General features: G+C 39.0%; 1 protein-coding gene across 6 annotated transcripts in view; it reads right to left on the bottom strand.

Annotated features, from left to right (window-relative positions):
- The window catches only part of MCTP1 (multiple C2 and transmembrane domain containing 1), a 174,594-nt gene that overhangs the window by 88,827 nt on the left and 59,393 nt on the right, over nucleotides 1-26,374 (bottom strand). For all 6 annotated transcript variants that reach the window (XM_060280199.1, XM_060280195.1, XM_060280198.1 and 3 more), the window contains 4 exons: nucleotides 22,733-22,903; nucleotides 20,984-21,114; nucleotides 13,076-13,262; nucleotides 8,515-8,608 (listed from right to left, as the gene is read on the bottom strand). In XM_060280199.1, coding sequence (XP_060136182.1) covers nucleotides 8,515-8,608; nucleotides 13,076-13,262; nucleotides 20,984-21,114; nucleotides 22,733-22,903 — 583 coding nt within the window. The remainder of the gene's footprint in view (nucleotides 1-8,514; nucleotides 8,609-13,075; nucleotides 13,263-20,983; nucleotides 21,115-22,732; nucleotides 22,904-26,374) is intronic.

Genomic DNA, 26,374 nt, shown 5'->3' with positions numbered 1-26,374 from the left:
GGGGGGGGAGTTCCCTCTTTTCAAATCAAATGTGACTGTGTTGGACTTTATAGGCATTTGTCCACTTATATTTGCTGAATTAGATAGCACTATGTTTACCACTGCCTATATTTCAGCAGGGGAAGACAGGAGTGCCTGGTATGTGCTGGTTCATGGGGTCACGAAGAGTCAGATAATGACTAAACAACTAAACAACAACAACATGTTTATTATTCCTGAATGCCATTTAACAGTAAGTCCAGATTGGCCACCATTTTGGTCGGTTCAACGTCAAATTGTCCTAAGGTACGATCTTTTACCATATTTGGAAACTTTACTTCTTTGTTGTGACTGCAACATGTATGTACCTTCTATGTGAGGCTAATGAACAGGATCTTTCCTTGGTGACCACATGTTGAACTTCAATCCAGAAAAGAGACTCTGATGAAGTGCTTAGTGTGCGACATACGGAAAGAAGTGATCCTTCATGTACCCTGGTATCACGTCATGAAGAGCTTTAAAAGATCAATACTAGCACCTTGAAAAGGGCATAGGAATGGACGAGATGTCATTCCGGCAACTCCTGCAGCCAAGCTGGTGACAAAGCTGATGCCAAATGTATTGCTTTGCTTTTCTGTGCAGCACATCAGCGAGGCCAATAGTGGGGTCTTGTCATCTAGGTAGCCCAGGACCTTCCTATGTACTACACAGGCTTGTGTCCTGGAGAAGTCACTTCGGTGCTGGTAACACAGCAGAAAGAACATTGGAGGCAGCAGTTACAAGTTTCTGGTCTCTTCGGCCACAGCAGGGGTTGTGATTCTCCAGTGGTTTGACTTAACCTCTGGAGGGGCGCTCCATTGTCTCTTGAGACAGATGGATGCCAACAAAAACATTGCATCTGAGTGCATTCCAAACTGTAGTTTCCTTATTTAGGATGCTGTCTTATACCAAGTCAAGGCCATTGGTCTACCTAGTAACTGGCAGCAGCTCTAGAAGACTAGGTGTCTGTCTAGTCTGAATTTGCCTGCAAAGGTAGCCCCACATATAATGCATTGAAGTAATATAATCTGCATAAGGTAGCAAGTGAAATAGGGCAAGTGAGAAAGGACCAGAGCATTATCCAATTTTCCCTGAAAGGAAGAAGCATAATTTAGAAGAGGGTCAAACACAAGGAAGAAGCATAATTTAGAAGAGGGTCAAACACAAGCCCTGAGGGACTCCAACAGACAAAAGGAGGACAGAGGAAGGATATACCTTTGGATCTGGCAGTGGGTGCTCAGTATCTATCTCTGGGCAGCTGGAATGGAACGCACATGGCCAGGCAGCCATTGGGGGAATTCCCCCAAGCCACCTGGGTAGTTGGCTTGAGTTCTCGCCAGCAGCTGCATTTCAAATTGGCCAACGAGTGGCCTCTTCCTGTGTGAGAGGCAGGAAGGGAAGATACCCAGAGCGGGAGGCTGGGAGAAGAAAGGGCAGTTCCCAGGTGAGGGCTGGGAGGACCCTCCCCCTTTCTGTGTGAGACAAGGGTTAAGATTTACCCTTGCATTTTCTTTTCTCTTTTATTTTTTTATTTAGTTTTTCACTGTATAGTTTTATGAAAAAGCTTCAATAAAAACAAAAGCAGGAAGCTAACTGAATTATGGGAGCTGCCTGCTTGCCTCAAGTTCTGTTCCTGGCTTCAACCACAAAGTGGCACTGTTACCCAACCCAGCATGATAACCACCACAGGCAATGGGAGAATGCAGCTACCTGGAGCTTTTAGAAGCAAAGAACTAGAGTACTGAGGTCCACAAACATGAGTGCTGCAAGAAGATAAAAGTTAACTGTTGATGTGGAGACTTGCCATAAGTGGCAGAAAGAGAACGAAAGGCGTTTGGACCAAGCATCCAAGACAAACAAGATGCATGAGGGAAATGTAAGCATTAGGAACGTATTTCTGTGGCATTGACTGGATTGTGGAATATCTGAGACACTGCTAAAGAAACGAAAGTGGACAAGAAGCTCTTCACCTCGTTATCTTGATCACAGGGGTCACTAAATAGGTTGCACTGAAGCGACTGAGGCAACAGGTTATCCTTTTGTGTTTAATTGTAACTTTAAAACATAAAAGAATTGTGCCACATAATTGCCACTCTAGTACACCAAAGTTTTCCTTGCCAATAAGACCCCACTTTTTTTTAAAAAAAAAAAAGTTTACTATTGCCACACCACCTTAAAAAATAAATCTCATTCTACACTTATAATGCTATCCACTTATATTTATATACATAGGCAGGCCTTTCCACTTTTTCATATGCAACTCCTTTTGAAGATGGCGGAATTCAGATATACAGCTGAAAGCAACAAATGATAGCTCAGGGCGAAGGAAAAGAAATCCACCCTGAGGAAGCAAAGCACTGGACAAAAGAAGAGTTCAAGTAACAGGAGATCGGCCAACTGATTTCATTGATTTCAGGGGGATGAGGCATGAGTATAGGTATTTCTAAGTGAATCACAGGTTCTGTGCCTTGGTAATATCTAGCTGACCTACTTTTCTGCATTCTTCAAAAATCCAAGAGGGTAGGAGACAGGTATGGAAGACACCCTAAGGGATGGGTTGCCCTACTTGTGTGAATATATGAAGAAAAAAAAAAACAACTGCTGCTCCATTTCAGATATTAAAGAAAGCATTTACAGATATGGGAGCTTCTAATAATACAATTGGGCAGTTCCTAACACAAACAGGCTAGGAGTTTTCCATTCAACATATGTAGTCAATATAAGTGTTTAGAACAAGTTTACATCTTGCTACGGTAGCTTTACATTTTTAAATATTAACCACAAAGTGTTGATTGCTTTCAACAACCTGATCATATCTCAGCCATCTTAACATCCCAATTGTTCTTCATACTGAAAAAGAAGGCAAAGCAAAGGGCAGCATAAAGTAAAAACTAGGAAAGTGAACTGTTCTTAGTAACATAATGCCCAGGCGCTGGGACCCTGCTTTCTGACAGACATTAAAAGCCAGAGGAGCCTGCTGTAGAGGCCTCTTCAATAATTTTTGGAATCCACTTTCTGAAGACAGGGCCTTCTCAGTCATTGCCCCCTGCTGATGGAATTATCCATCCAGGAAGGCTTGCCTGGTATCTATGTCAATTTCATTTTGGCATTAGTTAAAAAAACCTATTCATTCCCCAAAACTTCTAACCTATGAGATATTTTATGTAGTTGTTTTTTAGTTTTGTTCTTTTATTGTTTATTATTTTGTATCTTTTAAATGTAAACCAACTGAAAACTTTTACTGAAGTATTGCTTACCAGTTAAATAATCATATCTGTCTGAAACACAGTCAAGAAAACTCCTGGAAGATCAAAGTCCATGTATTGCCAGAGTCCTCTCCAGAAAGAGGACTGTTAAGATTTTTCTAGTGAAAACTCATAATTCCCTTCAGAACCCCACACTCAAACACAATAATAATACACAATGTAGACCCCTTCCAGTTGAGATGATGTGCAATGCAGTATGAAATCGTTCAATAGTGACTGAACAAGTTGCCTTTTAAATTTCCTCATTCTTAGACAAGCTGCAGGATTTCAGGAGTCATCAGGTCTACACCAGACTCAAATAAACTATGGCTTTTGTTTGAGCAATGTGTGCACCAGGCAAGGAGCTACTGCATTTCTGCAGAATTAGCTCACAACCTTGGTAGCCGCAAACTTGTTCACTGCTAACTGCCAGATCTGCATCCAAAACCTTCTCACCTGCCACTTCTGGTGTTTTGCCTGATGCCTGTTGGCTCTCCCACCCAGCTAGAACAGCACACTACCCTTGTAACTGAAATTAATTACTACTGTTATGCAGGATTCATCAACAATAGCATAAATGAAAGTCAAAAGTATGATACTATGCAGTAAGAGCATTGAGTTTTCTGAGAATTTTACATGCATTCAGGATGACTGCATCTTTCATGCTACATTCCCTTTGGCCTCTAACACGAAGCATTGAAACATCAAGGATAATAAATCCAAGAACAGTAAGCCGTCAAACAAATTCCATCTTTTATCCAAGAAAATCCCAAACCTTGTGCAATTAAGAAAATGGGGGGAAATCCAAGCAAATATACCTTTGATTGTTTTTTAAAAAGCCTACATCAATGTTGAAATGCGTGACATCATATCTCGTTTGCCTTTTAGCTAATATTTATCATACCGTTCTCTGAAAAATTAGAAGCCAAGATAAATGGCTCAATTAATTGTACAGAGGTAACCTTCTTTGAGCTGAACCAGAGCTGTGAGCTCTTTATTAAAAACAGTATTCTATAGTCCATAACCTTGTTCCTTGACTCCTCTCTAGTTTCCAATTTAAACAAGTCCCCGTGCGGCCCGTTCTAAAGGGCTTTGTCTCCCTGTCATTGTTAAGAGAGCCGAGGCATCCTGGAAGTGTGAAATCAGACCTCATGAGCTGAACGGTTCCCCAGGGAACGCTGGACCGCGCAGAAGGTCAAAGTCATGGGCCGGACTATTTGAAAGCACCCTGATCACCAGTCTGTGACACAGCAAGCAGGGGGAGTGAGTGTGTGAGGAGACTATAATTGAACACATCTTAATTAAAACCCACAGATAGCAAAAAATAATAATAAACTGTTTTCCAGGCAGCCTGTCAAATGCAGCTTAGATATAACTTCACTAATGAGACCGGGTTATCCTTATTTCTTAAGAAAAATAAGATTCGCTTAGCGGTGGATACAAGATTCAGCATAATTTCTACTGTTATTTCTCAATTTTCTGTCAGCAGTATTAGGTTTTTTAAAATAATAATAATAATAATAATAATCATGAAAACACCTGATGAAAAAAAATCTACATCTTATTAAACAAACAGACCCCCACTGGAGGGCTAGAGAATTATTTCACATCAGAATGCAATTGGTCTAAGTTGGTTTGTGCCAGCTTCATAGAAAGTCGAGTTCCATATTCTCTCATTCAATAACACCCTGCTTTAGGATTATCAATGTAAATTTATCTGAATAAACTACAGTATAACCATTTTTCACCCTCTTGCCATATTACCCAATGATTAATGTTCATCCATTTTGTATTGTTTTCCTTATCTCTCTGCTGCCAACAACTTGGTAGGTGTCCCAAAAAAAGGATTACAAATGTTGGCGGTGTGTATTTAATAGTTATTGACATGATTGTACTAGCTACCAAGGTGGGGGAAGTGATGCGTTTAACAATTTTCTAATTCTTCATCTCACAAGATGAGAAAAGGTTAAAATACTTCCTCAAATACCACAACCTGTTTAAGGACCATGAGATTTGAAGGTAAGATAAATACTGTATAGGGTCCTTTCACTGAATAGTTTCATGACTTTGGGGGACTAGAATTCTCTTGTTTTCAACATCCCAGTCCAACGAGTCTCTGGATCTGTAGTGGAACCATGAGAGGTCTATGCCATTACAATTAAAACATCCACTAAAATGCCTTAAAACTAGCCAACTTCCACAGAACAGAAGCACGGAATCATGCTTTAGCAGTGGAACTATAAGAGGTTGGAAAGCTAAATCAAAATTCCAATGTTCTGCTGCTATGCCTACACTGAAGATGGAGCTTGGTGCTAGTGATGAAATACTCCCTTGTAACACCTAATTCTACATACCATTGTTTAAGTACAGCAACTGAATGATCAAATCACTGAAATAATATATTCTGTTTCTCAAGTTTCAGTCAAACACAGACAGAAATATCCACAGTGTATTGTATTGTCTTTCACACAATACATACTGGCCCATCTTTCAACTTTGAAAACAACTTTGTGAGCCATTTTGTGACCATTTATATTTAAATGGTTACAAAATTATATTTAAATAGTCACAAAATTTCTGATGGAACGCCTCCACCCCCATTGCTCAGCCTGGACGCTGAGGTCCTCTGAGGGTCTTCTGGCGGCTCCCTCACTGTGAGAAGTGAAGTTACAGGGAACCAGGCAGAGGGCCTTCTCGGTAGTGGTGCCCTCCCTGTGGAACGCCCTCCAATCAGATGTCAAGGAGAAAAAAACTTCACAAATTTTAGAAGACATGTGAAGGCAGCCCTGTATTGGGATGGTTTAAATGTTTGATGTTTTACTATGTTTTTATATGTGCTGCAAGCCGCTAAGAATGGCTGGAGAAACCCAGCCAGATGGGTGGGATATTATTAATAATAATAATAGCAGCAGCAGCAGCATTCAAAAGAATACTATAACCAAGAGCAAGGTATTTCCATCTGCTAAAAATGTGCATGAATGGGCATGGTTTTTGTAAGATACGGTAAAAATCTAAGGCTTGTGATAGTATTTGCAAATGGAAACTCACTGAGAACTGAGAATGCACACTCTTCAACTCCTCTGCTCAACTGCCTGAGCAGCTTCCCCCTCCTGGCATTAAAACATAGTTTCACATTACATATGAATCAATGCAGTCCAGGTTCTTCATAGCTTTGGCTGGTGAGAAGTCTGTGTGCAAACAGCAACTCCTCCTAATTCAGGAAAGTGATTTCATTCATGTAAGCTCTTCTATGAAATTTTGCTGCCCCCCCCCCATTTTTATATGTGTTAGCTTGTATCTTCCTTAATCACCACGTTCAATGTAACACAACTCCAAAACACTGTGGTACTGCACTGCTAAAGGTTTTCTGTTAGTAACTGGAGAGTTCACAACGTTCCTATGGTTTGCTTCCTCTGAACCATGAAGAGTAACCCAAGAACAAACCTTGGTTACAACTCGTGGTTTATCTCAGGCATCCCCAAACTGTGGCCCTCCAGATGTTTTGGCCTACAATTCCCATGATCCCTAGCTAACAGGATCAGTGGTCAGGAAAGATGGGATTTGTAGTCCAAAACATCTGGAGGGCCGAAGTTTGGGGATGCCTGGTTTATCTGGACAAACCATAGCTTGATGGTGGGTAGCACAGCTAAAGCAGAACCAGGGTAGTATTGCTGGATCCATGATCTTTGCACCAGGTGCTTGCAAGTTTGCTTGTTCATGATAAGTCATAGTTTGAGCCATTTCATTCTCATTAGAGAAATAATGACCCCGTATAATCCCTTAAAAGCTTTATCCACATACGGAGACTGTGAAGGTCTGTATTACTTGATTGAAAATTCAATTTATTGTTGTAGTTTAATGTTGAGTAACTAGTCACTGAATCTTTTAAATATGCCTATTACATTTAAGCACACTACCCAATACTCTTCTACTGAAAGCAACATTTTAGTAACAGTAAACTGAAGCAACTCTAGTAATATTCAGCTAACTAAGGGTGTGTGCTTTGTGGAAAGGAGAAAACTGGCCCATTTCAGTTATAATTTGTGTTTTTTATTCACTCATTTAGAAATATAACTGTGACAAAAGTGTACATTTTGAAATGCCCCCCCCTGCTTTAAAAAAGCTTAATAAAATAACTTCTAAAATCCTCCTCTTTGCTTACTGAGAGAATGTTTTAAAATTCAACAAAATCTAATCAAATTTTACCTTTGCCTTTACTTTTTATTTTCAGGCATTTAATATGATAGTCTATCCCAATTGCAAAATTATGCAATTTGTAGGTTAATATTTTGGCTCTTAATACTGGGAAAACTTGAAGTTGTTGTTGTTGTTGTTGTTGTTGTTATATATTGGTAAAAAGCATGTTTACTGGGAAGCAAGGTCCTCCAATATATTTATTACATTATATATCTTTCTTTCTTCCATTATGGAACTCAAGGCAGCATACATGAAATTCCCAACCAGGAACTGACCCAGACTTACTCCCATGTCAAAGAACTGCAGCCTAATTCATACATACAACTATATTATTTACTATCATGCGTCAACATTTATTTATGTACACCTCTGCGCATACTCCTGTTATGTTTGTCTGTGAAATACTTGTATAGAAAGACTGTGGAAACAGAACCAAAACAGCACCCTTGCCTATGCAATACTTGTTTGCATAGAAGCATTACCAATCTACTCAATATAAGATGAAGCATTAAAACTGTGTAAGACTCAACACTTGCAGATGTAAACATAAAGCACTGAAACCAATCTAATAACATAAACTAACACATTTCTTGCAGGTATTGTTCAAATCTGAACTTGGAAGCACACGAAAGGTCCTTCCGATGCTTTCTGCCTCATAGCAAATGTGATAATTTGGAATTCAATGCTTTATGGAACACAAAACAAAATATGAGAAGAAAAAATGTTGCATCTTGAAATATGATTTTTCTGTCTATTTCTGTTGTGCATATCAGGTGACGTATGGATGTTATTTGTCAAACAACCAAGCTGGAAGGTAAGCAGAACACAAATTTCAAATGATGACTGTTTCAATTCACATACGTTTTGGGAAAGTGTTAATTTGCAGAAACAAATTTGCACACAAACGCAAATATGAGAAGACAGAGTTCATTTGCAAAGATCCTAGCAAACTTAAGTTTTCTACCCTGTTGGGAGTGCTAGTTTCGTAAAAGGCTATAAACCAGAAATGTTTCAATAGGATAACTATCACCACAAAAATTGAAGTAGTTCTTGCCTGTAACGTCAGCTGCCATCAAACCTTCTGCTCTGATAACCTTCACCTGGAGAAATCCCACATCCTTCATGTTATGAAACATCCGCACTAGACTCTAGAACACACACAAAAAAACTATGAAGTTAGGAAGAGCTTGCAAAGGGAAGGAAAACAGGCAAATGCGATTCCCTCTTCTATCACATTTTATAATGGTTGTTTGATTATTCTTAAATCTTATTCTTGGAAGTCAACTATGTGTTTTCAGTACTGTATAGTTTCCACTCAGTGTAGGAAATATCTATTTCCATTCCCAGTATTTGATTTTAAAAGATCTAAACCATAGCACTCATCTTTCAGCTTCATGTTAGTGCATTATTTATTCTGAATATATCAATATTTAATTGTAATAAATAGTGCACCAAAATGATGCTGAAAGGGAATGCCCCAAGTCCAAACGCATCAAAAGATATTTTTGTATACCCTGAGACAGAGGTATATCCAGTTCTAGAGATGCAGTTCAGAAGCCCGTGTTTAAATGGCAAATGCCTGCTGGTTTTAGGGGATACCTTAAACAAGACTAGAGCTACCTTTAAGCAGCTAGAGAACGCAGATCCCTTCACAACAGATTCCATATCTATTGGCAAAAATATCACTAATGCATTCAACAACTTGTATTTAACCTATAAATAGACATAGGGAGGGAAAAAACGAGCAACTTTTTTTTAAAAGTATCATATAGTTGGCGCACATTAATTTCTCATACAGTTTTTGTATAAAACTATATATTAGATAAAGAAAACTATATAATAGCTGATCATTCTTCCAAAAGCAACTTCATGTTTTATAACAAACTTTCATTTTTTTCCCCCAAAACAAGACTTGTGTGCATCTATGTATATTATGTACATATAAAACCCAAGCAGGATATATCAAGAAAAAACAGGATTTCTATACGTTTCAATGTGCCAATTTAAAGCAAAGTTGGATTTAACATAAGTAGACATTACTTTTCCTTTCTACTATGTTGCTGCTTAATGGATAATCATTAGTGTTATATTGCTCAAGAAAAAAAGGAATATTTTCTGCTTGAAATATCAACTATTAAAGTGTTAGACAAACATTTTTACCAATAAGAGTCAGACACAAAGCCCACAATATAAATCCCCTAAGACGCTTATTGCGTACAGAGAAGGTCTGACCTTGGCATACTGAGCCGAAGCGCTGCAGTTATATGGCACATCAATTTTCACATATAAATGCATTTATATCTATTGCTTTCTATGGAAACACATGCCCATTTTATTACAAATTTTAAAAAACATTTGTCTATCATCAGAATTGTGTTTAATCCTAGGACCAAAACTAAGCAAACACTGTTTATAGGATTCCAAACTGCCTGATTCTGAAAGTTATGTTACAGATAGCATCAGTATACAGATGCTTTGCTGGTAGCGTGTCATTTGTTACAATTCTCAAGAAGGGTTGGCGGCCCTTTTTTTTTGTCAAGTTTGTATCTAAATTCAGATATTTTCCAGTTCTCACATATGTAGAACAAGGGTGGCAGGCATGTGGAAATTACATGTTTGTTCTGTAGGTTTTGAAAGTATATTTATCTCACATTTCCCACAAGATAAAAGCAAAAGCACAAATTCAATTTTGTTCCACCTGCACTCACATTACACACACTTTGGGGAGGGGGAGAGGGAGAGAGATTGCAGTATTTCACTTGGTACTATTTGTCAGGGCTCTATGGGGTAATTATAGTTTGAACTTAGATTCAGCACGTCAGCTGATTTGGAGCAATTTACTGCACATTCTGACAATCTGGGCCAGTGACATACTATAGAATATTATTGTAGGATTTTGTGAAAAGCAAATTACTTTAATAGATTACTTTAAACATGCAACTTAAAGTAATGATTTATCAGCTGATTGTCAGCCTTCTTATTTATGATTATTATTGAAGGCTTCAAAACCTGGATGGTATCGAAGGCCTGAAATTTCCATAGCAGTGAAATCTTATGATTTGCTGTGAATCCTTTCAGCCCTCAATAGATGGGAAAAGATTGAAATGCTCTGGAGATGAGTCCTCTTTATTTTTTTAATGAAAGGCTGTATAATATATTTTCTGTATGGCTGCAGCAGCTGTCAGGGAGAGCATCTCAGTTCAGCTCTATTATGGGAGAACCAATACCCCATCCTATGGCATTGAGATACACTGAGGGGCCAGTACTGATTGACAGCTTGTCACCATGACGTCTTATTCCATCTTTGTTATGGAGAAAATTAATGTCACACCACCAGCCTTATGACTCGCTGTCATCTTAGAACTGCTCACCTTTTATCAATGCTCTAAATAACATTTCAAGCCCATCGTCTCACGGTGGACAATCCGGTCAAGGGACATTAAATCGGATGACTGTGAAATGTCATAATAAAAATGGAATGCTAACAACTTCTTCACTAAACTAGCTTCTCTGGTTTTTAAACTGTGACAAGGGGGAGCAGGGGTTCAGGACACCCGTTCTGAAAAGGTCATACAATCTCTCTCTTGGTCTGCTACCCATTACGGCCCTCCTCTCCCCCACCACCACCACCCCAAAAGGAATTAAGCTTTTCATACAATAGTGATAAAATAATGGTTCAAACAGTAATGCCTGTTTAATTTGCAGGGCTCTGATGTTCAGCTACAAATGGTTAAATGACAGTAATAGAGTCATTTTGCAAGGCTATTTGATCTGATGGCAAGGTCAGCTCATTTACTGGTTTCTGTCTCAAGAATAGACGCAAAATACATTTTAAAATGGAAAATTCTCTTTAGGAAAGCTTTAAAAAAATCTATAAAATAAAAGATGATAAAAAGATTCCAGAATCTTGCTAGCTGCACAGTAATTGTTCACTGTGTATTCCCTAAAAGGATGGCAGCACAAACGCTGGAAATAAAACAGGTGACAATATATAGGAATGGCAAGAGTTCCACAAATACTGTGCAATACTGTGTCCAGGTTCTTTAATCTGTCTTTCTGCAGCTATGTATGTATGGGTCATGTTAGGGGAAAGGGTAGTTAAGTTTGTAAGCAAGCATAATAATGCCTGAAATAACCATTGTGATAAATTGACATACCAGGCTTTTTTCTTTTTCTTTTTTAAAGAATGCAATCCTGTTTTTATACCAACAATACCAGAGACACAATTCTGGGGGTAAAAAAAAAAGGCTCAAGGTTCAAAAAAAATGTGAAATACAGGACAATATTTTCTGCGGTGTTATAAAATTATCAGTATTGTCAGTATCCCTTGTTTCACATTAACCTGACAATGCAGAAAAAAATATTCTCACTACTTGGTATCAAAATGTGTATCACTGCAATTAATCCATCAGAAATGCAATATATCTATTAAGATGTAGTCTGACAGACCCGTCTGGCTTGGTTGATACCAAAATCTGAAATAATACTCGTAATTATTAGTTTTCAGGCATAGTACACTGTATCTTAGCTCTCCGTTGGTTTAGGAAATATAATGTTTAGCCTTGCTAAGTCACCTCTATTAAACTGTGTTTATGATAACACTATTGGTGTGTGATTCGTACAAGCACTAGCAGACAGCTGATTCAGTGGAGATAGGTAGAATAAATTTGCTGAAGCGCACATCCTGCTAATCTGTTTGAAGAATATTGTACAGCATTAGTACTAGCACTTCATGTTATCTGCAGAGCCTGATAAGGTACATCTTTATTAAATTCAGTTATTGAAAGGATGTCAGCAAGGGAATAGGAATATTTTAAAAATAAAAAAAATTAAACAGCCCCTTTGTTAGTCAGAGCTTGGGTTTAATGGCAGAGTGTCTAGAGAAGCCCTCTAAACACCTGGAAGCACCGTACAATAAAAGCTTTGTAATTTTAGGTGAAAATAGCTTTCTTCTTTATTCTTTGTGCCTAGTAAGTCAGTATTAGTGAGTTCAGTATTCATATATGCTGGAGTAAGAGCTCCCCTTGCTGTTGCCTTACCAAAACTACACAGAAGCTGACATGCTATGAGGATGCTGGGAAATATTTGTTTTCAAAATATTTAAGCACAATTTTAAAATTCAGCATAATTATTTTTACACAGGGTCATACCACCATTCTTATGCATTAACGAAGGAAAAAACCTATCATAACACTCTCTAAACAATAGCAAAGCTGGTCCATTTATTTATTTATTGGACTCTTAAAGCTATTTGACTTACTGTTGGGGAGGAAATCAGTGGCATAACTTTTTCATTATGGCACTAAATTTTCATTTGAGAACAGCAACAAAAGAAAATCCGCGTAGGGACTGGAACTGAAAGGTACTGAACAAAAACTAATCAACAGAATAATCTTCAGGGCAATGCACTGGGACATTATAAACAGCATAACTTGCAGATATTAACTTAGCAAGTATAAATCTGTAGTACTAAATAAACCTTCTGAAAAAGCAACGGCTTGGATGGGTTTTTAGGGCTAACAGGCCATTTCCCCCCCATTCATCGCTCAATATACAGTTCATGGTTTTTCACATTTGCACATTTGTAGCAAGAGCAAGATAGAGGCACTACATACATATCTCCTTAGTATTTCTTCCTGTTCCTTTAGGTCCTCCAGGGCATTGACTGGGAGGTCAGCAATGCTGACTGCAGCTGAGGCAGTCAAGGTGACCAGCAATACCAGAAAGCCTTCCCCTTCCTCCAGAGGCAACTCCAGCTTATGAGTTTGCTCTTTGCTCAGGGTCGACAGGTCAACCTGGCACCTAGGAACAAATGTTTTGATTAGCATGTGGCTGCCTTCGCAAGAGCAGTGTGGAATGACACGCACTCAGCTATGCAAAACACAAACAAAGGCAGCCATCCCGGGTTTAGAAGGCAGTATTTCAAGACCCTGTTCTTTTGCTGTTCAGCTCATTCCGTCATAAGAAAGACGACACAACTACCACTACTACTTCTTCTTCTTTATATATAAATACACTAAATTATATAGCTACTTTTGAAGTGAACGATGCTTAAAAGGCACAATGCTAGAACTGAAATGTTACGCCTTATTCAAATAACAGAATAATAGAATTGGAAAGGGTCCTAAGGGTCAGCTAGTCCAACCCCCCCCCCGGCAATGCAAGAATATGCAGCTGGCCTGTACAGGGATCGAATCTGCAACCTTGGTATTATGAGCCTCACGCTCTAACCAACTCAGCTAATGTCTTAAATTCTTTAGGGATGTCAGCGAAATCCATCAAAATACAAGTCTAAGTTGTAATGCTCTACTGTATTCTGAACCAAGTACCATTTCTATCTTGGGTCATATTCCAACGTTGTGCACCTCTATCTATCCTTGTGTTGCAGCATTACTGGTGCTAGGGGAGGGAGGAAGAAAGCTAGGAAGATGGAAGGGAAAAGGACAGACAGCTTTTTGTGCTCTGGATGTGTCAGCACCAGAAGCACAAAAAGCCTCTGAATTTGGAAATCTGAGCAATTTCCTGATAGTTTTATTTTGGCGAGGGTAGCTTGGTTTCCCAAGCCTAGTTCCCAATCAAACCAAGAGAAACTCTCCCATCAGCATTCCAAAATAAGGTTTAACTTTTTGAATGGCTTGCGGATACGAATGGTGGATAAAGTTTATTCAGTTTGCATTTCAGGTGAACCTATTAACTCACACTTTCTGAAAAAATATGAGAACTGAAACAGTCGCCTTTGAAATTCCCACTTCAGCAAAGTAACATGTACAGAAATGCATATTGGAGTAGACTGTGCATAAACAAATGCCTCTATTGGTGACATAACATACAAAACTCTTTTACATAGGGGAAAAATCATTTGTAAAAATGTGTACATTAGACAAAATTGCGTACAAAGATGTATATAATTATGGGAAAATTGCACTAAAGGGCTACTGAATGTTCATAATAATGATATAAAAACACCAACTGATTCGGAATTGAACTTAAGCGTGGTGGGGGGAAAGAAACCAAAATGAACAGATTTTCCCATCTCTAAACCTCCCTCTGAAAGGCAAGTTTTTGTTTTCAGCTGCAAGCATGAAAACAAGGTAGGCTCTACTTGTTAATCAGAAAAGATGTCCTGGCACCAGCAATGGATTAATCACTCTGTTAGTTATTTTACAGAATAGGGTCAAGGGCAAGTTGGGACACCTACTTGTAGTATATTTAACTGGGAGTGCCTTAGTACAGCTGCAGAGGAGGAGGCGAATAGAAAACATGCCAGACAAATCAGCATAGGACCATCCTACCCTTAAACAAAGCAGACATAATAGAAACCCTGAATATTAAAAACTAACATAAAAGCCTGGAAGAACAATGAACTTCCATTAACATGAAGTAAAGCATAAACGTATAATATAAACACAGTACAGCTTAGCCTCCACAACTCAGAATCATAGCCAAGTGCTTATATGCATCAATACCCCTGAAGAGCACATCAAACACAGTTCAACAGGGAAAAACCAAATCTATTAAATTAAAGGATCGATGACATTGTCATGTGTCTTTTTTTATAGCATATGTGGTGAAACTCCGCACCTTTTCTCTGCCGGGCTGAAGTCAAACATTATTTTTCAAGGGAGATTAACTGGTAAGTGTTCATGTGCAGCATATCATTGAATTAATATTTTTTTAAAAAATATTCTTAAATATTCTGAAATTGATGACACTTTGATTTGCTTGCATAAAGAACATTTATATGCAGTGAAGCCTTGTACTTGCACACACATACACACAGGCTTCTTTTCACACTAAAATTTCTATAGGAAGGGGTTTGTGAATAAGTATCAAGGACCAGTCTTTTACCCATTGCCAAACGTAGGTAGGACACACCTGGGCAAAGAGGACAGGTTACAGAAGTTCCCGGCAGCCATATTTAATTTATTGGATAGATTCAAAGGCACATTTCAAAACAGCAAAGCACTAAGAGCAAGTGGATTTTTGTCATTAGCATGCATTCCTAGCAGCAAATTTCTGCTTGTTTAATTGTCCAGAAAAACTGAAAGAATACTTGCATATATTCAGAACATAGAACAGGTCTGTCACCTGCCTTCTATAAATGGTTGCCCTGCTCAGCTGGAGTAAATCACTGATCCTAAGCTGAAAACACCTGTAATATCAAACAAATGGTGCGGGGGGGAGGGGGAGCCCTAGTGCAGCAATGCTCAAGGCTCATTTTAAGGTATTGAACAACAATTATTGTGAGATAATTCATATGAAACAGCCACATTTCTTACTCCATTAATGTGTGTGCCAAAAGCATCTGCTCTGAAAATGGTACTGTAGTAAAACCGTAAAAACAGAGTATGTACAGTGCAGGGGGAAATGGGGTGATTAATCATATTTTACCATAGGTTCCCACAGCCTTTATGGTAGGTTAAGTCGGACAAAAATGATGCAAGACCTTGTTCATATAGAAATAAACTTCTAAACCAGTTGAATTTAATGGTGGCATGGGATTATTTCACCTCACCCCCCGCCACACACAAAACAAATGTGTCGCACATTTTGCCAAAATGCAGAGAGCTGCCAGCTATTGAGAACGGACAGTGATGACTCACAGAAGATGAAAATGAATCAGTCACCAGTAATCCCTCAACATAAAAATATGAGCAAAAATCAATGTCATTTTGAAGATAAACATGCATGGTTTCCTACTAACAAATAACACTATAAATCCTGCAGTATGGGACTGTAAATAACTCCAAGAGAATAAAATGACAGAACATGGGATTTTACTTATCCTGTATGCTTGCTGAAACAACTTGTTCACCGACAGCACTCATTCCTGGAAATATATTGCAGCTGTCAGCAGCCAATTTGGCCAGATTACTCTTACGTGTTAAATTTATAACAATCACAAGGATTTATTAGCTTATCATTGTATAGGTGGCAGTGTCACGATTGTTCAAAAGCACAGGTGACAGAAAGTTAAATAATTACATGGAGATTAAGACAGTCTCCTTCATCTGAAAATTTTACTTCAATATTAGCAGATGAAAATTAGCTGCCTAAAAGACAATGCAAGTGGAGATGTATGATGTTTCACAAGTGCCATAATATAGCCACACTTTGTGGCTATATTCTTTGGGCTGCATAGTTATCCATTATTATGTTTTTGTGGACACAGTAATTTATGCCGTCACTGACTGTACAAAAGGTGAGGGCTGTTCTTCAGGGCAGGAGACACCCCCAATACTTAAAAATAAAATAAAAAAATAACAAGGGTTTGGAATGAGGCTCCATTTGAACTATTTACCTGACAAAAAGTCTGTTTTTCTCACAACAAGGTGCCATAGGACTACAGTGGAAACACTGCTGGTACTTGACATAAAAGAGAAAGGGAACTGACAGGAGAAGGCGGCTAAGAGACTGGAAAGCAAAAGGTTTAGGATGACCCATCTTCTCCCAATGATTGAATAAGTGCTTGAGATACACAAATGGATGAGGGTAGAAACATAACAGGAAAATAACTGGTGTAACTCTACTTCAGCACCATCTATTCCTTAGTGCTAGAGCCAGGAACCAGCAATTGCCACATACCAGCATTTGTGCAACACAAGCAAAGTCTCTCTAGCCCCACTGGATCCATTATAACAATGGAGCAAAAAAAAAGGGTAAGCAATGGAGAACTGCTAGGATTAGGGAGGTGCCTCTCGCACTGTTATGGCTGCATGGGAATGGAGATTCTCTCTGAAGCTCTTAAGCAACTACAGGAATACTAATAATAAAATTGCATGAGGTAGTGGATTGGAAAGCAGTCTGGTAAAACACCTGAGAATTCAACATGCCCAGGAAGAAACACTGTTCGAGTAACAGCAAAAAGCTGTTCTCCAAAGCATAATGAGCAGTCAAGACTGGCCTTATGTACTGCATGAAAATTAAGTTCATGGCAAACAGACAGGATTTTTCAGACCTTTAACCGTATGTATAAATGATAGAAAATTCATTCTGAAAGATGAAATTCCAGCTCATAGCTTTTAAAATAGAGCTTCGACCATTAAAGCCTACTAACAACACAAGGGTGGATAACAATATTAAGAGGTTGTGCTCAGGCTGTTACTTCAAAATAGTAAAAATTTGAAATGAAAAAACCAACAGTCATGATGTTTACATTATTCACAGTGTGAATAATTTATAGTGTGTTTAATTCCCAAGATTAAACACACAGACACACAGATGCATGCACACACTGATAGAACAGGTCAATAGGGAGTAGTAGGAAACAAGGGATAATCATTTAACAGTCCTCATGTATAAAATACCTTTCAACCATACTTAGTTTTTGGACTAACAGCCATGTGCTATTCACAACAAATTTTCAATAGTCCATGCCCAATGGCTGCGTTTGGACACAATGTAAAACCATTGCTTGTTTAGCTTAGCTGTGGTTTGTTTGCTCAAACCTGCCCCAGCAATGACTTGTTTGCAGCTAACAGATCACATAATCTGCAACAATGTTTTAACATTGGCCTGTGAATCTTGCCATGCATTAACCATGTTTGGTCATTGAGCACTTACTGTTCCCAACCCTAACTCTGTGGGAAGCCATCTAATTAGACTTTAATTTGATTCTGATCTGTTTTTAGGAAGTAATTTAATTATTGTTTGATTTTATACCAATGTTATATATTTGATGTTAGCCGCCTTGAGCCTGACTTCGGCTGGGGAGGGCAGGATATAAATAAAAGTTTATTATTTATATTTATTTATATGGACCAGCTATCCTTGCTTAATCCAAGTATTTCATCGCTCCATCCAGCTACCCATCTGGCTGTAGACATACAAGGAATGAACAGTAAGAAAGCTATGCTCACTGGCTATTTTGCAGACCCTCCTTCCCCCCCTCTGCTTAGCAACAGAATATTTTCCTTGCCTACTTTCTTACTAATAAGCTCTCCCTCTCCAGGCTGCCCACCTAGCTCCACAGCAGCTGTGGTGGGAGTAAACAACAACAACAACAAATCAGAAAGTGTGGGCAATTTTACTAACAACATCCAGCTATAGTTGTCAACATCCAGCTATAGTTGTCAATAGTAAAGCATTTACTAGTATCCTCTATCAATTATTAAACTGACGGAACTTCACAAAAACCCTACACAGAGAAAGTACAATGGCGACTTCTACAACACGTGCTGCTGCTGTTCTTTTTAAATTTGCTTCTGTGACAGACATTTGTGACACCTCACTACCTATCACCCCACTGACCATAGTGACAGAGGAAAGCCTAACCTTCAAGGTAATCATGCTAACCCAGGTGTGGAAACCATAAGCAGCACAACAAGAATGGTTTGGGAAAGTGCAAAAAACCCACACACAGATCCTGTGATTCTTGTGTGTTCCCTTGGAAGAGCGACAGACACTCATTCAAATAATCCTCAATGAAATCTTTAGCCCAACTCTTGTATGGCTCACAAATCGGACTTTCTGCCAATCTTAAGACCCTTGAAACAGTACAATCAAAATTTTTAAGATCTCTATTTGGTACCCCAAAGAGTACACCTAATGCAGGGTTAAGGCAAGAGGCAGGACTCCCCAGAGTGGAATTAAAAGTCTGGGAGCAAGCAATATCCCTCTGGGTGAAAATCCATTACAATCCAAAGGGAATGTTACCTCACTTCCTGGCTGCAGTTCCCTATCCACCCTGGCTTACGCAAATAACTAATAAGATCAAACAAATTGGCTTAAATCCTGAAGATCTTTTTAATGGAACTTTGAATAAGACAAAAATAATTATTACTCAGAGACTTCATGATGTTGAATTACAAGAAGAAGATGCCTCACTCCCGGAGAATTATAGATGTCTAAAATCGTGGCCTAACTTTGCAGCTGCCCCTTACTTATCTAACATCAGTAACGAAGCCTATAGATGGGCCTTTTCTAGAGCCTGTTTTGAGGCAATGCCCTCAGCAGTGCTGTACGGCAAATTTATGCGGGTACCAATTCATGAGCCCCTTTGCCCTTGCATGTCCAATAAGGTAGAATCTGTCACTCACATCCTTTTATTTTGTGAATTTTATAGTGAAGAACGAGCTCAACTTATTTTACCCCTTTTATCAAAATTTATACCCTTACAATATTACTTGGAATTCTCCTCCGAAATCTTACGAAAATTCCTTCTGGAAGATTCCTCAAGTCCCGTATCATATGATGTGGCCAAATTCTGCACTTTAGCTATTAAGAAACGCAAATCTCTTCTATTGAATAATACATTGCAAATTCCTTTTGGGTAACTATTCTGCTTCTGGTGATGTTATCGCTGATTTTTTGTTTCGAATTTTGGTACTTTGTATTGCTGGCTTTTGCTGTAATAAAACTGAACTGAACTGACAATCCTCAATGTCAAAAATACTGGCCAGGCTTCTTTGAACAATTTCACTCAAGTATATTAATGGTCGTCATGACAAAATAGTCAATCATCTTTCCCTCTTCAAATGTCATCAGTGGAACTTCCTGCATCTTGTTTCTTTTGTAACTCAGTTTTGAAAAATGACATCTTTCAGTTGGTGTGATCTGCCACCTACTGGTCAAGGAAATTTCTTCCCATATAAAATGGAAAAAGTAAAAAACAGATAATTTCTAGGGTGCCCCCCCATAAAAGTAGCACAAGTGTATATGAAATCATTGCCATTATTATCATTCATTGCTATTATTATTAGTTATAAAATTTCTATACCGCCTTTCATCCAAGGATCACAGGGCAGTTTGCAATATCAATTCAAAACTTCGTCCTCTCTAATTAAACAATCTTTGGCCTTTTACATTACATACATAATTTTATTTGTATGCTGCACGTTAAAAGCATCTCAAGGCAGCCTACAATATGGAAAAAAATAATTATAAACATAATGAAATGAGTCATACTGCTGCTGCCTCCTGCATTGTTTTTGTTGTGTTTGCAGCACCAAAGTGGCCTTTGTGTGAAAGACTTCAAGAGTAAACCCTGAGGAGCAATCCTTACCAACTGCCTTGCGAGACATCTTCAGGAGGAGAAAAGTAGTCATAAGCAATAAATAAAACATCAAAAGGTAAAAAAAAACAAATTAAAACAATTTCTACATAAATCATAAAAAGATTCTCTCTCTCTCTCTCTCTCTCTCTCTCTCTCTCGTGTATGTGTGTGTGTGTGTGTGTGTGTGTGTGTGTGTGTGTAGTGTAGTGTAGTGTAGTGTAGTGTAGTGTAGTGTAGTGTATATATAAGCAGCAAAAAAAGGACACATAACAAAAACCCCTAAAACAACACCCCAGCCCAAGAGTCTTTTCAGCAGCCTCAACTTTTGTAGTTGGAGTCAGTTTAGTTAAACTGTGTATGAGGAGCTTTTTTGGTTTTTGTTTGTTACTGTGTTATGCATTTTTGTGATTTTATATTGTAAATTGCCCCGTGATGCCCAGATGAAGGGGAGTATAGAAATTTAACAAACAAACAAACAAAATAATCATTTATCATTCTCGGAATACAAGTTGTTTGTAATTAGACAAACCTGCCAATAAAATCATCCTTTTTGCCAGCATCTTTGTCCCACACTGTAATATCAACAATTCCACCTCGTTCCTCATAGAGATGCAAGTCAAATTGTTCTCTCCACTGAGGATTCAAAGTTTTTGGCATAATCTGGAAAAAAAAGTAAAGGGAGTTATGAAAACTTGTACCTGCTGGAACAACAGAATATTCTTTTGGTATAGTTAAGAAATAGTTCAGCAAATCAACAGCTTCATCAGTTATTTTCAAATGTTTATGTAGGAAATAAGGTACACTAAAGATTAAATACAGTATGCTTTTCTGCAAAGTATGAATTATTTTAGAATTTTTTTCAGGTCCCCTAAAATGTTCCCTTAGAAGTAAGCTAATAAAGTCAGTTTCTTACTGATAAAAATTTAGCAAAGCTACCTTTTAAAAATTAACAGGATAAAATGATTAACTACAGTTCTTTTTACCATTTGCATAGGAAAAGAGGTTGGTTTGCTGAGTTTCTATATTGTTTCTTGTCCAGTCTTTTAAAAGGCATAGACCAAAGCATGACTTCCCCCACCAGGTAAAATGTAACAATTGCTATTCCTTCCTTCATAGAATTCCTCTTCTCAGCATAGGATTTTTTTTTTGCTTGTAGTATTCATAAATAGGCTTTCAACAAAAGAGTGCTTATCCATAAAAATTAAATCTTATTTTTAAAAAATATTAAAAATACAGTGGACGCTCGGGTTGCAAACGTGATCCGTGTGGGAGGCACGTTCGCAACCCGCAGCGTTTGCAGCCCTCAGCGGTGCGTCTGTGCACAAGCGGGTTGCAATTTGGCGCTTCTGGGCATGAACAAAGCACGATTTAGTGTTCTGCGCCTGTGTGAGCACCGAAACCTGGAAGTAACCGGTTCCGGTACTTCCGGGTTTGGCGGGGTGCGCAACCCGAAGCGTCTGTAACCCGAAGTATGACTGTAATTTCATATAAACAATAATCAGAAGACCACCTATCCCCAGTCTAGCTCCCCAAAGCTTCAAGAAACAATTTTTTCTTGGGCATAACTAAAGTAACACACAGTTAAACCTCGACTTTCATTTTGAAACGTTTCACCTCCTGAATGCTGAAAACCCAGAAGTAAATGCTCCGGTTGTCAAACGTTTTTCAGAAGCTGAATGTCCGATGCAGCTTCCACTTGAGTGCAGGAAGCTCTTGCAGCCAATTGACCTCAGTTGTCGAACATTTCAGAAGCTGAACAGGCTTCTGGAATGGATTACATTCAACAACCAAGGTTTGACTGTACTAGATCCTGTCCAAATGTCCTTTTAGAACTACGGTCACTGTTCAAGAACCATGAAGCTAGGTGCATACATCTGGTGTAGCTCAGGGATTTGGTTCTTGAACTGCAGAATCCTACCCATGGCAAACCAGTTTGAAGCTCAAGAGAGTTTCAACATATGTACATAGAGGCCCGAGTGTCGGCGGTTTAAAAAACTTGAAATCCCCATTAGACATATAAAACATGCAGATATTTTGTACTACAGTTCCCACCAGCCTGAACTACCATGGTCAATGGTTGCAGGTGATGACAATTGTATTTGGAGAGCTTCATGTTGGCTAGGCCTGCCTAAGGTAGTAACTAGATTTAGGTCTACTACAGCTACAACATTGTTGATTGAACTAGAATCCTTAGAATCAGTGACTCTGTTTAACACTCAAAATGCTGCAAATACATTTAAAACCACCACCATTTGGAATAACAGTTCAACAAAGTTACCTTACTCTTGTACTTCTGGTGTCCCAGTCGGAATTTCACATAGGGATCACTGAGCCCGTTTGGATCCATGGCTTTGAGTTCACGACCTTCAATCAAAGTGACACTGACTATCCCTCTCCACAGCTGAGCTTTTCTGTGCAGGTCTGACAGACGTATACTCTGGGTCTGAAACTTTAGGTATAGAGAAAACTCTGATTTAGCTAGAGCACAAGCAAACCACAACCCCGTGATTTGCTTCCCACCTGAATGGCTATTTAAAGAAAGTGCATAAGTGAATACCCAAAAACTTACACAGAACAAATTAAAAATATATATTCAAGTTGGATTTCCCTGCCAAATTGGCACAGTGTAATCACCATTTTTATAATGATAGTGCATAACTCATCAGCACATTGTCTGCTTATGTAGCCATGAATTATATCATAGGTCAAAGGAAACCCAACATGGTGCTCTCTAGATGATGTTCGACTACAACTTCCATAATTCATGCTGGCTGAGGGTAATGGGAGTTGAAGTCCAGTAGCATCTAGAGGACAACATGTTGGCTATACCTATCATAGGTAATCTATACCCAGTTGCCTTTTCAATATTAGATCCCATGCACTTAGTGCTTTCAGACCACCAGCACGCCAGTCAATTCAAAATTATTCACATTCTGCTGGGCATTATAACCTTATACGTATGTGCACCCAAATACAGACTATGGTTTCATTACATAACATTGTTTTCTTTTTTCCTTTTTGGCTACCACATCACTGTACACAGTACAGTCCCTTAAGAGGCAGAGCTGGCTGCCACTAATTTCAATTTTCCGGGGGGGGGGGGGGTGAGATGAAAGGGCTACCACCAGAAAGAAACCTCCAAATCATACAGGCTTGGTTGTCTTCCATTAAGAGTTTCGCATGTTCTCTCTAGAGCAGGCATCCCCAAACTTCGGCCCTCCAGATGTTTTGGACTACAATTCCCATCTTCCCCGACCACTGTTCCTGTTAGCTAGGGATCATGGGAGTTGTAGGCCAAAACATCTGGAGGGCCGTAGTTTGGGGGTGCCTGTTCTAGAGCCTAGCTTCCCCAGTCTCGTTAGCGATGTAGCATGCAGGAAGGCAACTAGATGGCAATCCTTTCAACAACCTTGCCATTTTCCCACCGTCCATCGTATCTACCAAACAGCCCACAGCCCTGATTCTCTTCCTGACCTAAGGAAACTAGTATAAACCAAGGCTACCCACAGTGCTTCCAGACAATACCTGGCAATCATCTATCTAATCATTGACTGATGTGGACTGGCTAGTAGCACTGGAGATCTGGGGCTAGCTTCTAGGTCCCTGAAACCAAATGCAGGGTGGGTAAAGAATATTCCATGGGATGGTATGTTATACCTGGTTCTGTGGCACTATTTCTAAAGGTTAGACACCATTTGGATCTTAAAACATTCTCTTTTTATATTTCAGTAGTTTCTTTTCATGTCAAAATGTCACAAGTGAATCTCCTATTAGAAATTATGAGTACAGCTTGGGTGGCCACATGATGATGCAGCCCTTTTTAGGGAAGCTTAAAGTTTAATAGATTATTGTATTTTAATATTCTGTTGTAAGCCGCCCAGATGGGCAGAGTATAAATAATAATATATTATTATTATTATTATTAATATTATTATTATTACTACAAGATAACCTAACAGTAGTCGTGGTGGGTGTTTTGTTTTTCTTCCCAAAAACAAAAAAACAAAACCAAAACCCTTCTACTGGCATTTCAACCTGTCAATTCACATCTGTCAACCCAAAAGTTGATTACACACGAAGCGAATGAAATATACTAGATATACGGTACTAATTTCACTCCACAAACTACCTTAGCAGTCAACTGGCTACATCAGTACTCAGAATAATCTACTCTTCCACCTGCACAACAGGGTTTCCTCCTCCCTGCAGCTTCTTCCCACTCCCCACAGTCTCCAATCCAGAGTGAATAGACAAATGTAATTTTTTTTAGTTGAGGAGTAAGCTGCAGCATGAGAGACTGCCCAGGCTACAAACCATGGAGGCGCTACACAAGAGTGGCTAACCTCTGGTCCTCCAGATGTTATGGACTCTGACTCCCATATGGGCCAGCCAATATGGTCAATTTTCAGGAAGGATGGGATTTGTAGTCTAGCAATATTTGGAAGGCCATCCTGCTCTACACCCTGACAATATGTTTTGAGCGTTGCCAGCTATTGCACCTGCTTCATCAGATACTTCACTTTCACAGCTACAATACAATGTAGGTTATTAGATATACAAACCACAATCTACGCCACTTTAAGCTCTACATGTAAACATGGATATCTTTATTGCATGCTTGTATTTTGAGGTCTGTATCTAAACAAGCAGTTAATACTGTCAATTCTTTTACCAGCCTGCAGGTCTTATAAGGCCCACTAAGCCTTTGAATTATGATGTCAGGTGCTGACATGCATTATTTCCAATATAGCGCTAACATAGTGCTAAGATCAGGGGTAAGTTCTTTGACAGAAGAAGGCAGCAAGCAAAGACTTCTCTGATCCACAGCACTAAGGTAGACAGCATTTGTCATTTTCTACGAGCCAAAAGAGGTTCCCTGCCCTGATAGATGAGATATATCTTAAAAGAAGGCACTTATTAAAGGGAAGAGATAAAAAAAATTAATTGTCTGTGGTATGCCAGTTGAATGCCAGTTGCTGAAAACTACAGCGCAGTTTTGGGTGGGAATGGGGTAAACTTGAGACTTGAAAAGAGATGTGGGGATGGGATGGTGAGGACTAGCTAGGACAGTGGAGGGTTTGGGGGGTCAGACTTAGACTGGTCTTCAGAGTAGAGGAACAAAGCAGCAAATACACAGGGTTTTTGTTTTTTTTTAAAGGAAAAAAACCCGGGGGGGGGGGAGAACAGGAGCCAGCAGGAAGGAGACAGAGGGAACTGGGTGGGGTGGAAGGGTTAACACACATACAATTAATAAAGAACAGAGCCACGAAGCTGCAAAAAAGTGCATGACAACCACTGGGTTAAGGCACAATTGAACTATTTTCTGGGCAGAATGGAAGTCCAGGAGCTTATTTGAATTTCGAACAGTGATTTTGCATTCAACCACTAGGGGGAGCTCAACTCCCACCTTATGTCATCTCACAAGAGAACAGTGATTGAAAGGGCAGAGAGAGAGAGAGAAAATTAAAATTTATATATCATAATTAAAGGCCTGATAAAACAAAACTAGTCTTAACGTTTCAGGAGGGAATGCCACAGTAGATGCCCCATTTCATGTCCTCACCAGGAAACCACTTTAAATAGGATAAAAAGCAGGGTGTCATATAACCAACAGACAGATTCATATAGGCAGACTTTCAGGTACTCCAGTCCCAAACAATTTTAAGCCAGCTCATGCGCATTTTGCATATTCTGCTCGTTTTGTGCACATTTTTGAGTATTGAAGAATTTATGTCCTTTTGCAAAAGGTAAAATAGGAAGTAACTTCTAAGGCTTGGCTCACAAATGTGACTCAGTTGCATTTGCCCTCTCCATAATCCCTCCTGCCGGTTGCTAGGTACATAAGAGAGTCTCTGAAGACCAGGCTGTACATGGATAAACCCAGAGCTGACCACTACTGGCACCAATGCTAATTGGAACA

Source organism: Zootoca vivipara, chromosome 11, assembly GCF_963506605.1.
Source record: "Zootoca vivipara chromosome 11, rZooViv1.1, whole genome shotgun sequence".
In the NCBI taxonomy this organism is placed as follows: Eukaryota; Metazoa; Chordata; class Lepidosauria; order Squamata; family Lacertidae; genus Zootoca; species Zootoca vivipara.
Note: the sequence above shows the minus strand (reverse complement) of the source record. Positions and strands in the feature narration are given on the sequence as shown.